Source organism: Oikopleura dioica, chromosome 2 (assembly GCF_907165135.1).
Source record: "Oikopleura dioica chromosome 2, OKI2018_I68_1.0, whole genome shotgun sequence".
Classification (NCBI taxonomy): domain Eukaryota; kingdom Metazoa; phylum Chordata; class Appendicularia; order Copelata; family Oikopleuridae; genus Oikopleura; species Oikopleura dioica.
Genome location: NC_137292.1, coordinates 12483726 through 12496219, shown reverse-complemented (window position 1 = coordinate 12496219; position 12494 = coordinate 12483726). Strand labels below are relative to the sequence as shown.

The 12494-nt window shown below is 41.7% G+C and overlaps 2 protein-coding genes and 2 pseudogenes across 2 annotated transcripts; 2 read left to right on the top strand and 2 right to left on the bottom strand.

Annotated features, from left to right (window-relative positions):
- The first annotated feature begins 5782 nt into the window (after positions 1 to 5782).
- LOC145696567 (serpin B6-like) lies at positions 5783 to 7384 on the top strand. The gene is made up of 6 exons (XM_081773629.1): positions 5783 to 5875; positions 5924 to 6193; positions 6272 to 6410; positions 6521 to 6725; positions 6766 to 7032; positions 7076 to 7384. Exons 2-6 carry the CDS (start codon positions 5983 to 5985, stop codon positions 7328 to 7330), a joined length of 1077 nt encoding a protein of 358 aa, XP_081629755.1. The 5' UTR covers positions 5783 to 5875; positions 5924 to 5982; the 3' UTR covers positions 7331 to 7384.
- Position 7385: 1 nt separating this feature from the next.
- Positions 7386 to 10700, bottom strand: LOC145696566 (uncharacterized). The gene is made up of 5 exons (XM_081773628.1): positions 10488 to 10700; positions 9516 to 10415; positions 7963 to 9471; positions 7627 to 7920; positions 7386 to 7580 (listed from the first exon to the last, which is right to left on the bottom strand). The coding sequence occupies exons 1-5, from the start codon at positions 10569 to 10571 to the stop codon at positions 7509 to 7511; spliced, it is 2859 nt and encodes a 952-aa protein (XP_081629754.1). The 5' UTR covers positions 10572 to 10700; the 3' UTR covers positions 7386 to 7508.
- A 232-nt stretch (positions 10701 to 10932) lies between these two features.
- LOC145700847 (5S ribosomal RNA) lies at positions 10933 to 11051 on the top strand (annotated as a pseudogene).
- Positions 11052 to 11185: 134 nt separating this feature from the next.
- Positions 11186 to 11304, bottom strand: LOC145700880 (5S ribosomal RNA; annotated as a pseudogene).
- Between the last annotated feature and the right edge of the window lie 1190 nt (positions 11305 to 12494).

Genomic DNA, 12494 nt, shown 5'->3' with positions numbered 1-12494 from the left:
CACCGATCGCATATCAACGCACGTTCGGCTTTCAGCAGTGTTATCATCTTGACAGCTTTAAAATTTATTTTAATAAAGCCTCAAACACAACCAATATTAGCCCCGTCTTTTCTTTTTTCATTTGGCTGGATTGCAAAATCCGCCGCTGAGCTTCGAACCTGAACTGTGACGACGTGCAGCCTAAGTAATCAGCGGTAATCTCTGACAAGAGAAGCGAAGACAGTAGAATCATTCTCCAGCTCATTTCTTCTTTTAAAACCTCTGTAAGTAAAAAGATGCAATTTAGATTCAAAGGAAGTATATCTGAAATCTGAGATGCTTTGGAAGATTACGACTTGAGTAGTTTAATTGTCGCGGAAACGTCATGATTACGAGTTTAGCTAATAAAAATTATGCTCACACAATAAGCGCAAGTTTTATAAAGCACCATAATATTGCTCTGAAATTCAGAATTAACATATATTATCTGCGTAGACAGCAAATTATTAAATCATAATTTTGTCTAGTCAACAGTAAGATCTTTCGAAAGCAAGATTATCCTGTAATCATCAGATCGAGATCAATACGGTTATTGTTCCCTCCAGTCCAATTAAAAATTGGTTTTGATTCTCATAGATGTCAATTTCGGAATTGATTCGAGTCTTATAACAATTTATAGCATAAATTTGCAAGCTGCTGAATGCTAGGTTCAGATGGACACCAGTAGTGCCAAGATTTGGGATTTTAATTTGAAACTCTCGAGGGACCCTCACAGCACTGTGCGACAACGGACAACGATTTCAATCGCCAAGAAGATTCAAGAGAAAATATAGAAGAGACGGATCAACATTGAAGATTGATGTTTCATTACTTAATTTATTTTGGATTGTTGAAATCAACGGCAGGAATTCACGAGGTAAGGACTTCTCATAGCCTTTAAAATAATTTGATGAAAAGGGAGATGAGTTTTGCAATACAGACAGAAAACTACCACATGCTTCGAGAAGTCGGAGATACTTAGAATCCGATCAAAAGTGGACTGGAGACCAAATAACGTATTCAATTTTAAATTTTACGCCAAGACTTGGCTTGAATTTGACAAGGAAGGTTCTGATTGAAATCATGGAAGAGAGACTCCAATTTTAATAGAAGCGGATCCTGAGCGAGTTGTCAATCTTTCATGCAGAATATTAAGATGCTAAATCGATCAGTCATTCAAAAAGCCAAGAATGATATTAGAACCTGCACAGGACAGCGATCAATTCTGCGATATCACATTGGAAGAAATATTTGCCGATCCCTCTAGTTCGGGATCATTTTGCTTGGCTTAAGAGCGCGGAAATAATTCGCAGCGTAAATTTTTAATTCGTTTTATATTTGCGTGGAATGTTTTATGAGGAATGACCCCTTCTGTCAGTGGAGATACAGGATGAGCAGTGGAAGGATTCCGCTGATATACGCATCAAATTCGTCAATTCGAGTAAGTGGCTCAGTCTTTTTAAAATCTAATTAGAAATGAAGGCCACGGTGATAATTCGCCATTTGATGGACCTGGAAACTATCTCGCGCACGCGTTCTATCCAGGCCCAGGCCTTGGTGGAGACACTCACTTTGACGCTGAGGAACCGTGGACTTATCTCGGTCATCCCGAAAAGAAAGGTGAGCGGGGTTAATCCATGGAAGAAGCTTTTATCGGGATCCTTGTAGCATTACGTTGGACGCATTATTGCCAAGTTCAATTTTCCGTCTAATAGGTTGTCCCCTGGGATGAGACCAGGATAGGCCATCTTGGGGCTGAATACTTGATAGTTAATTCAGAAGAATTGAATTTCCATCATCATGAAATCATTATGCAGGGTAGCCACCTGTTCTGGTTATTCATTTACTGCGATAATTTAACTTGACCGACATCAGCGAATATAATTGAACTCGTGTTTTCAGGCAACGATCTATTTCTTGTTTCCATACACGAGCTTGGCCATGCACTTGGACTTGCTCATTCGACTGACCCGAGTTCCATAATGTTCGCAACTTATCAAAGTCACAATACGAAGAACTTTCAACTTCCAATGGATGATATTTTAGGAAATAGGAAGGAGATTTTCTTCTTTGATTAAAAAACAGTAACGCGGCGAAAATAATTCATCCGCAGTTGTGCATGAATAAAAGATGTCATTGAGCATTCATCACATTATGAGCTTCTCATCCCTTTTCCAAGGCATTCACAAAATATATGGTAAGAAGCCTTCAACGACGCTTAATTCCACGGCGCTTATGTATAAGCCAAAGAAGTCCTTCAAGGCCGACAGCTCAATGGATGAAAGTATTCGAGTAAACATGTGTCTGGAGCGAGTTGTCGGCGTTGTTGATACTGACGAAGAGCTCATTGTCTTTTCTCGAACGCGCTTCTCAGTTTTATACCGAGACTACTCGAATGAACAATTTCTCAGGCTAAATTCTTCTCAGTCAGAATTGCTCGTTTTAGGAACTGTTTGTTATTTCTCGTAAAAAACCATTTTCTTCAAATTTTCGAACATCAAAAAGTCTCTCAGCGGTGGTCAAAACAGCGTCAAATCTCCTCCGTCGTCTATGACAAGAACCAGCGAATCTTCATATTTCTGCATCAAAATATAATTTCGGTCTACAATGGCTATCGCTTTTCATTTCAAACGGAAATGTCGACAATTCATGTGGATGCTCGGCAATGCACAAGGCTCTTTATGGATCCAACGGATAGTTCTATGACTTTCAAAATAACTTGTGAAAAGTTGATTTCCTTCTCATAAAATCATATCTATTATACTTTCTAGTGACCGGGTTTTTGGAATCAAACTGTCAAGAAACACCGTGTTAGAAGTTGGCGAAGAAGATCTAAGTCGATATGAAAATATTTTTCCAACAATGAATTCTGTCGAAGCATCTTGGGAAGGGTAAGTGTTAAAATGTTTTTCTTGATTTCTATTACCCGATTAAAAATAAACCGCTATGTTTAGACGGTGCATAGAGCCCAGTCGACAGAAAGACAGGTGTTTTCACTACATCCTCGATGGAAATTACTTTTCGACCTCAACCAAAAACGTACTCGAAGCTTTGTCAAGTTCACCTGGATTTTTCAAAGCAGTTTTTCTCAACTGCCCATTGCTCAACCTATATTGGCAAAAGTACACGCAGTTCATTTTAGCATTTTTGTGTTTGCTTTGTTCCTTTCTTCTGGGTAAGACTCTCCTCGAATTTCGCTGATAACAGTTAACCAAAGGACTTTTACTGGCACTGCTGAAGCTTCGAAGAACTTTTTCAACCTCCACCGCCGCCAAGAATGAGCTGCTTTAGTCTACTTCAAAACTATCGAATTCTTCAATTTTTAGTTTCTTCATTTTTCATTTATTGTAATTGCTTCTAATCCCCCACTGCCATATCCCTTTATTTATTCATTTGCCTGTGTACGCTGTCCGTTCGAAAGGGGTTATTTCTTTATCGAAATTAAAGAGTGAAAAGATAGATCAAAAAAGGTGGAAAAATAAAACCGCAAAATAATCGAGAGACATGTTCGGCATATCTATATTTAATAAGCCAGGAGAGTCAAATTGGCAATGTGGCGCGCTGCCACTCGCTTTGAGCGGGGGCCGGAGAATGAAAAAATCAATCCCTATTTCTCAGACCAGAGAAAGGCCAACCATACCATACCAGCACAACGACGTACTCATATTTCTGCTAGAATTTTCAGTAGAGCTCAGAAATCATTGAAATCAACGAAGAGAATTGATGAAAAGAAGACCATGTTTTCAGAAGAAGAATTGCTCAGCAGGATTGAGGAGCTAGAACTCACCATTGACGAAATAAGAGATGAACATGAACTCCAACTGGAGAAAATAACGAAACAGCTGAAAGAAGAGGAAAATATAAGGTATGCGAAGTGATTCTTGGGCACAAATTTGACAGCTTAGATTTAGAAAATATGAGCTCATCGAAAAGAAGATCCACCGAGTAGCAATGATTTGTGAGAAAAATAGGTAATTTCTTATTGATAATAAGTTTTTACTATTACATTGTCAATAACAGAACAATCCGGGTTTTACTGAACTGCTTTTTAGGCAAGATTACTGTCAGGCAAGAGAAAGCTACACACAAGAAAGAAAACGCGCAGAAGAGCTAGGTACAGTATAAAATTGTGGTACAGTTAATTGAATTACCCGGGCTCATCAGAAGGGAATGACAGTGGATTAAGGGGGTAGAACTAGGTTTTCCGAAAATAAGTGATTTTTGAGAGCCCCTTTAAATAAGAAAAACCTATTTTTACAAAGGTTAACGAAATTTCCTTTGAGATGTTGCTAGAAAAAGCATTCAACTATCAAAAAATGAAATTTTAAAAATCGGCTAATCACGTGACTCGAGAAATTTGAGGACGCAAATAGGCTAAAATGGCGATTTTCGATGAGATAGTTTGGTGTTTCGCTCTCTACCGCCAAAATTTGTTGACGAAAAATTTTTTAAGAAAAATGTTGTTAGATCTAAGTTTGCTCTATCTTCAGCTGAAGAGATAATTTGAATATCTTAGCTTGCCTGGCTTTGAGCGCCGGTCTAGAATTGGCTATTTTCGAAAATCCTAGTTCTACCCCCTTAAATGACCCCAGAGGCCAACAAGATTGAAGGATCTTGTATTGAATCAATTAAGACCGGACTGATCTGTAATCAATAGAAAATCTATAGAATATGGATATTTACATCATTTAAGAATTATTTAATAGCTGGATATACGTTAATAAATATCCCGTATAACCTTTCATATATTTAACCTCGTAATATATACGGTACAGGATAGATATACAGTATATATCATATATCTTGCTATTTGACCGTAAAATCTAAGTGCGATCCAATATGTTCTCATCAATACTAAATGACAAGATAATTTAAACATCTGGCCGGCAGGGAATGTAATGTCCAGAATTATCCCCTCAAAAACACTCATTTTGAATGTGGACGCGTAATAGAACCGACATTATTGGAGAGCGTTGACATTAATTATTCAAATGTTACTAAAATACACCGTTGTCAATGAAAAAATGTCCCCTTCAGGGTCATGTCTGTAGGACAAGGTTGATAATGTCTAATTCAGAGCAGAAGAACAAGGAACTGATGAAGCGTCTCTCAGGTGTGCTAAAAACCGCGGAGACGCTGTACAACGAGCGAACAGTGCTTCAAAACGAGCTGAAGAACAGTCTTACTCGATCGCAAACAATGATTGAACATTCCACTGCCGCAATCTCGAGCAAATCATCAACGCGAAGAACTTCCATGGCAAACTCAGATGCTACAATCACATCGGAAACATTCCGCTCTAGGACAGATTCAGCAATTCAGATTCTTCCTATACAAAATTACAATAATCAGGTTTTGAGCTTCTAACTCGATCTTCATGAGATCAAAAATCACGTGATATAGCAAGGTAATCACATTGCCTTTTGTTGAGTCTTCAAAAAGAACACTGTCGAGAAGTTCAGATGTTTCTCGCCTATCACGTGCTTCGACGACGAGGCGAAAGCCAACCTACTTTAGACTTTCTACCGTCAATGCCCTCAATTCAAACTCTGCTTCTACTCATCTATAGAATATCACTTTAATTAATAATTTCCTCTAAACTGCTGAAAATTTAACTGCCAACGACTTTCAAATTAAAAATCGAGATCAAAAGAACCGTCACTCTATTTTCATAAAGTCTTCGAAACCAGGTCTTATAAACAAGCCCTAAGGCTCTAGAAGTACCACAACTCCGCACAATCATCTGATGACTCAATCTTCAAGCCTGACTGCCCTGAGTGCGCTTTCCCTTTAGATTGTCACAAACTAAACATAACGAATTCTGTCACTGTTTTGCGAAGAGACCCGTATTTACAGAGTACGTAATGGAGCGTCGAGTTAAAAATTAACCTAACAACTATTAAAGGCAATCTTCTTTCTTTCAAAATCAAAGATTAAAAGATCAAGGAGAAAGGAAGCTACAAGATGTCCGATTTCAAATTCGTGTTCCAAATGCTCAAGCATTTGAAGGGAAATCAATGTTTTTCACCCGTTAATATTTCACATGCACTCGGAATGGTGATGCTTGGCACTACGGACGAGACCAGAGACGAGTTGGCAACTGTTCTCGGTCGAGGCGATCATGCTCAGACGCATTCAGTCCTACAGAAGGCTCTTGACTCGATGAAATCTAAAGGTACAGCGTCGAATCAATACCGCATCAGTTAGAAATAGTTGACTGAATGTAACTTTTTTAATTATGTACCGAATTCAGAAGTGGCTAACATCGCTGCTAAACTCTTTATCCAGCGAGGATTTGAAGTCAAAACGCCATTCCAAGAGGCATGCCTCGAAAAATACGGTGCCGGAGCTGAAAAAGTCGATTTCGCCGACCCAGAAGCGTCAGTTGGAACGTAAGTCGGTCAGAGTATAGCTAAAAATCACCGTCAGAATATGTGATTTATGCAGATTTATGCTCAAATATTTGAATCTCTCAGCGGGTAAATAACGATAATGATTATAGAATTAACAAATGGGTCGCTGGGGAGACAAAGGAAATGATCAAAGATTTGCTTTCTGCTTCTGACGTCGATGCAAACACCATGATTGCACTTTGCTCCGCTCTTCACTTCAAGGGATCTTGGGAGTATCCCTTCGATGCTCCTTTTGAAGATAACTTCCATCTCTCTGAGAGCGAAACAGTTAAGACTCAGCTGATGCAGAAAAAGGTAAAAATGCCCGTCGTTCTTTTTCTTAATTTGTTTCCAGCACAGATTTGCGTTTAACTACTCGGGAGAGCTGGAAGCACAAGTCGTTGAGCTTCCATATTCAAATGGAGCTTCAATGCTTCTTGTCGTCCCACAATACATTGGTGGACTCGACGGAATCGAAGCAAAGATCACTCCCGAAGTCGTCGATGATCTTGTCAGAAATCTCGACAGATCTGGCGGAGATGAAGTTCTGGTGAAAATGCCAAAGTTCGAGCTTGAAGTTGGCATGAACTTGAAGGACACTCTTGAGAAATGCGGACTCACGGTAAGAGGGCAATTATTTCTTTGAGGTCGTAAATTCTCTATAGCGAATCTTCAACCCCGAGGTGAACCCACTTTCTGAAATGACGCACGCGGGACTTCACATTGGCGCCGCCGTTCACAAAGTTAAAATCATCGTCGACGAGCAAGGAACAGAAGCTGCTGCTGCCACTGGGATGATCGGCATGATGAGAATGATGCCGATGATGCCAATCCTAATCGAAGCCAACAAACCATTCCTATTTTTCATCCGATACGAAGGAGAGACCGTTTTTGCTGGACGATTCTCCTCGCCTAATTAGATGATGTTAGCCTGACTTTCTTCCTTTTGCAAATAAAAACATCATTAGATAATTTTAACTGACTCTATTTTCGAAAATATGCAGCAGATAGAACTTTAACTGAACTATTGTGGATGTCAGGGTGATAATGGGGGAATGGCAAGCTAGATTTGTACAAGCATGTACAAAAATACAGGGATTAATCCCAGTCTTCATCATTCGACTCAGCCGAGAACTCAGAAGATTCGCTACCGCTGAATTCGTACTTGACCTAAATATGAATAATTAGGAACAAAACCAGAAGGTCATCAAAATACCGGTTTGGCTGGGGCAGCTTTAGCGCGGCGAGAGCTTCTCTCTCGTGGAATAACTGTCTTTGCGACTTGCTGCTTCAACTTCTTCGTCAACTTTGCTGGCGGAGAGTCGTCATCTGATTCACCGGAGCTGTCAGACGAGGCTTCGGGCTCTTCGTTTTCAGACTCGATCGATTCAATTGTATCGTCATCGTCCTTGTTTCGTCCGCGCCCGCTTGATTTCGCTGGAGCGCGTTTTTTGGTCGTTGCGGAGGCCTTTTTCTCCAGTTTTTCAATCTCTTCATCGGATGATTCGTCCTAAAACGAAGTTAGCTTTCTACGATCAGCGTATTCAATTACCTCGAGATCCATCTTTCGACGCTGGCCCTTCATAATAACGCGTTCAAGTTGAGGATCAACTTCTCGTCCAGCAAAGAGTCGTTCAACCTTCTTTTTCGCGAAATAGAGAGCGAGTAGCTTTCGCCAGTTCTTCTTCGCCCGACTGCGAGATTTCTGTCGAGCGCGTTCTTCCGAAATACCGGCAGCTTCAACATATGCATCTCGCACTGTCTGCTCGTACTCCTTGCAAATGACGTAGCCGCCGATCTTAGGGTATCCCTTCTTCCCATCGAATCCGACAACGGCCTTTGCCGCGTCGATTCCAAGCTTTCTGCAGACTCGAGAGCACACTCCGAAGTCGTCCAAATCCTCGAGAAAAACCGTTCCAATTGGAAGCATGCACATCTGATACAAATCAACATTTCCGAAATCGTTTCTGGGGACAAGACCATCTTTCGCAATAGGAGCTTTGTACCAATCAGTCTGCCACTCGCCGAAAAGAGGAGAGTTCTTAGCACCAGCGTCGTTGCCAGCCTTTTTATTTTGCATCCAGCTGGCAACCATTTTCATTGGAACTTCTCCGTCGCGTACGACTCGAGCATTTTGGAGCCATGTTCCTCTGGTGTGAAGCTTTTTGACGGCTTTTCGAGGGAAGATGTCTTCGTATGTGATTTCTCCCTTTGATTTCAATTCGATCTGTCCGACAGGTGTTGTGTCTTCGGGATAGATGCATTCGTATTTGAGGACATGACGACGTAAGACGTAGAGAGGATGACCTTTGAGGGCAGAAATCGTCTTCGGGATTGGCGCAGACTTGAGATTCTTGTTCATCTCTTTTGTCTCTGCAGTTTCCAAGTGCTTATTTCGCGAGGGGAACATCTCACATGTTTCCTTCCAGTAGTTGGTGTTTTTCTCCACATATTTGATGCGAAGCTTCTTGGTGTCTTCCAGCCACTTTGATGCGTATCGCGCAGTAACATCCCGAACACCTCCGTCGAAGCCCATGCAATACTTCACTGGCCAGTAGAGGAACCCTTCGACGTTTTTCGTCTCCACAACTGCGAATCTGTTCTCCTTGATAATGACCGGAAGCCAGGTTTCTCCGATGAAAACTTCGCACCAGCTGTTGAGAATGACGGAGGACTCGTGTTTGGAAACCATTCGGCGGATTTCTTCATTCTTCTTTTTTCCCTCCTTGAGCTGTTTTTCGGACTGCGGCTTGTGGTGATGAATTCGTCCGTCGATGACAAGACGAGCGATTCCACCGACAGATCGTACCGCAGCGACGAAGAGGCAAGTTCGGAGGAAGTACTGATAGGTGATCGATTTGTTCTTCCACCAAGGGTCTTCGCAATTGTATCGCTGAAGAGCTCGGTCGAGAAGGAGAAGTCCGCCGTGGGGGCTAGGGATGCCGGAATCGGCTGGAGCGGCGGGAAAATGGAAGGAGCTGTTCATCGCGACTGTGAGTCGGCGGAGGTCAGCTTCAGAATCGACGTTGGCGTCAATGGGCAGCATGGATAGGATGTTCGCCTGGAAGGAAATGGTTAAATTTATATTGATGGAAATAAAGTTACCTGAAGAAATTTGCAATCAATGTGTTTGTCCCAGCTGAGACCGAGCCACAAGTGGACCAAAAGATCGATTCGGTGTCGTTCTTGAGAGTGCTCTCGCTTCTCACGATTAATAATCGACCTCATGTAGGCTGCCCACTCGCGCTGCTGTCGCTCTTCCGGAGTTTCTTTGTATTCTTCATTGAAGCGGTTTTTCTTCGCCTCTGTTATTTCAATTTGAAGAGTTCCGTCGTCGAGATAGGTGCCTTCGACGTGTGGGCCTTTGGGAGCTTCGTCTTCTTTCTCCTCTGCTTCTTTCTTAGCACCTCTTTTCTTTGCTTTAGCCTTTGGTTTGGGCTTTTCTTCTTCCTTGTCGGATTCCGACCAGTCCGACTCATTTTCTTCCTTCACCTTCTTTCTCTTCGGCGCGGCTTTCTTTCGCCCCTTCGCTGCTTTTTTAGGAGCAGGAGCTTCTTCATCGCTTTCTTCTGGCTGAGGAGTGTCATTCTGATTGTCGTCAGCTTCGGCCTTGAAGTATTTCGATTTGACCTCTTTTGTGGCTTTGGCTTTCTTCGACTTTGATTCTTTCTTTGGAGCTTCTGCAGCCTTCGCGCGACCGGCTCTAGTTCTCTTCTTCATCGGCGACCGTGGTTCTTCATCTTCCTCGGAAACTTGCTCCTTGACTGTCTTTTTCTTCTTAGGCTTGGGTTCTGCTTTGGAAGCAGTCTTTCCACGAGCCTTGGTTTTGACTGGATCTTGAGCTTTAGCCTTGGTGGCTCGAGTGGAGCGCTTTGGTGGAGGAGGAGCTTCGTCCTCCGAATCGCTCCAGTCTGAGCCCACGGAGCGTTTTGGAAAAGATGGAGGAGTGTTTTCTTTGTTGAGAGTTTCTCCAGCCATGAGCAGGGCATCGAGATCGACAGATTCCTAAAAAAAAAATACAGACGAGCGAACAAAGTTGACTGAAATTATTTAAGAAAACAGTTTTGAGTGGCTTACCTCTTTCTTGGTGACCTTCGACTTTTTCTTCTGGCGAGAATTGCCGACATCGTCTTCGGTAATTTGATCAAGGCGGATACTCATACTTTTTTCTCTTTTCAATTTTTGCTTCCACGATCGAGGAAATTTTCAGAATTTTAGGGGGTTCAAAAATTTCGAGAAGAGCATGTGAGGGAGAAATGTTGATGTCCAAATCGGTTACTCCGAAAATCGACGGGATCATTCGCTGATGAGGCAAAATGACGTAACATGGTTCGGTCTGGAGAGTTTCTGGCGCGCGGGCTCAACACCCAATCAGCGGCTGTGGAAGTTTGTTACGCTTCAAATCTAGCGAAAAAGTCCTATTTTCGCCTCTACTTCTGGCTTCACGGCGGAAATAATTGCAAAAAGGGACTTTTTGGTTTTGAAAAATTGACACATAATTCGTCCAAGATGAGCATCCTTCGCTTAGCGTCATACCGCGTAGAATAAACCAGTTCTCGTCCGATCACTGAAGTCAAACTACGACGGGCGGGGTTAGTACTTACATGGGTGACCGGTTGGGAATACCTCGTGCGCTAAGCATTTTGTTTTTTGGGACTTAGGTTTCAGTTTCATGAAATTTTGGTCGGCTTTACATTCCATAAAGAGCAATATTCAAGGAGGCAAATGGACCAAAATTTCAATAAAACTGAAATATGACTCCGAAAGAGGCAAAATGCTTAGCGCACGAGGTATTCCCAACCGGTCACCCATGTAAGTACTAACCCCGCCCGTCGTAGTTTGACTTCAGTGATCGGACGAGAACTGGTTTATTCTACGCGGTATGACGCTAAGCGAAGGATGCTCATTTTGGGAGGTTTATAACGCAAACTCGCATAAGCGAATAATCGCAAGTTATAGAATTCTAAGTACTAAAGCTACTCTTTGTGACTATAATAACACTATGCGGTCAGTAGTGAAGTCGTAGAGTTCGAAAATCTTTCGATTCGTTCAAATTCTGGTAATGTTAATAGTCTTCCAATCGAGCCTTTTGAATATACGAGTTTGAATAATAATTTGTTGCTCATATTTGAACACGTTGAGCGGATTCCACAGGCGAGCCAATGTCACAATACGCTGTGGCCTTCAGAATTGGTCGAATATTTTTGAGAAATTTTGGCGACATTTCTGAACACATTTCACGAATACAGCCGACATTCCCACATCACCAGCAGCCATTCCTGAGCTGCGGGTGGAACGCGACTCCCTTATCACCACGTTATTTAGATACCACAAGAAGACACAAAGCCTCCGACGCTGACAATGGGTTGCATACTCCTTCAACATCGGAATTTTTCAACAACGGAACAAATCTCAAAAATCTGAAAATCAAAGGCATCAATTTGTATTAAACAATATAATTTAAACTAAAATTTATTCAAAACTTAAGTAAAGATGAAATATCTAACTACCGATTTTGAAACAGTTTCATTTTATGTAAGAGTCATTCAGTCAAGATTCCTGACTTAGGAAGTCCTCTATTTAAAAAAAAATTACAAATCAATGTAATATTTGGCCATTGTATGAAAAGATAGAATAGAGTTTCATTTTCAAAAAATTGTTTTGAATAATATGCAAAGCCTTCATTTTTCCCATTTATGATTGTCCGGGTCCAACTGAGGGCGCAACACTGATGGTTTCTCAGCGGGAGATATCAGACATGGCGGGAAGATGTATCGTAAAGATTATCACTAAAGTTGTGTCTAATTTTTCACTGTGTAAATTCTTGCCAAAGTGCAGCAACGCTAGTTGAACCGGTTGAGGCGGTAAATCGAAGTTATGCAGGCGGTTCAGGGATTTACGATTTGAATCATGCCAATTTCGCTTGTGCAGGTAATGCGCAGGACGAAGAATGCCCCGTCGGAATTCGAGGTAGAAAACAACGCACACAGAAAAACCTAGAAGTGGAGCCACAAAAGGTACGCAGCTCTCCGGCCAAAATCGCGAATCACGATCGGCATTCCGCGCAGCAAAATAATTGCCAAC

Excerpts from the sequence above, each read along its gene's own strand:
- LOC145696567 (XM_081773629.1), top strand. The coding sequence starts at position 5,983 with ATGTCCGATTTCAAATTCGTGTTCCAAATGCTCAAGCATTTGAAGGGA. Across the intron at positions 6,194-6,271 it reads TGACTCGATGAAATCTAAAG|AAGTGGCTAACATCGCTGCT; the intron begins GTACAGCGTCGA and ends TACCGAATTCAG. Across the intron at positions 6,726-6,765 it reads CTCAGCTGATGCAGAAAAAG|CACAGATTTGCGTTTAACTA; the intron begins GTAAAAATGCCC and ends ATTTGTTTCCAG.
- LOC145696566 (XM_081773628.1), bottom strand. The coding sequence starts at position 10,571 with ATGAGTATCCGCCTTGATCAAATTACCGAAGACGATGTCGGCAATTCT. Across the intron at positions 10,416-10,487 it reads CGAAGGTCACCAAGAAAGAG|GAATCTGTCGATCTCGATGC; the intron begins GTAAGCCACTCA and ends TTTTTTTTTTAG. Across the intron at positions 9,472-9,515 it reads TTGATTGCAAATTTCTTCAG|GCGAACATCCTATCCATGCT; the intron begins GTAACTTTATTT and ends ATTTCCTTCCAG.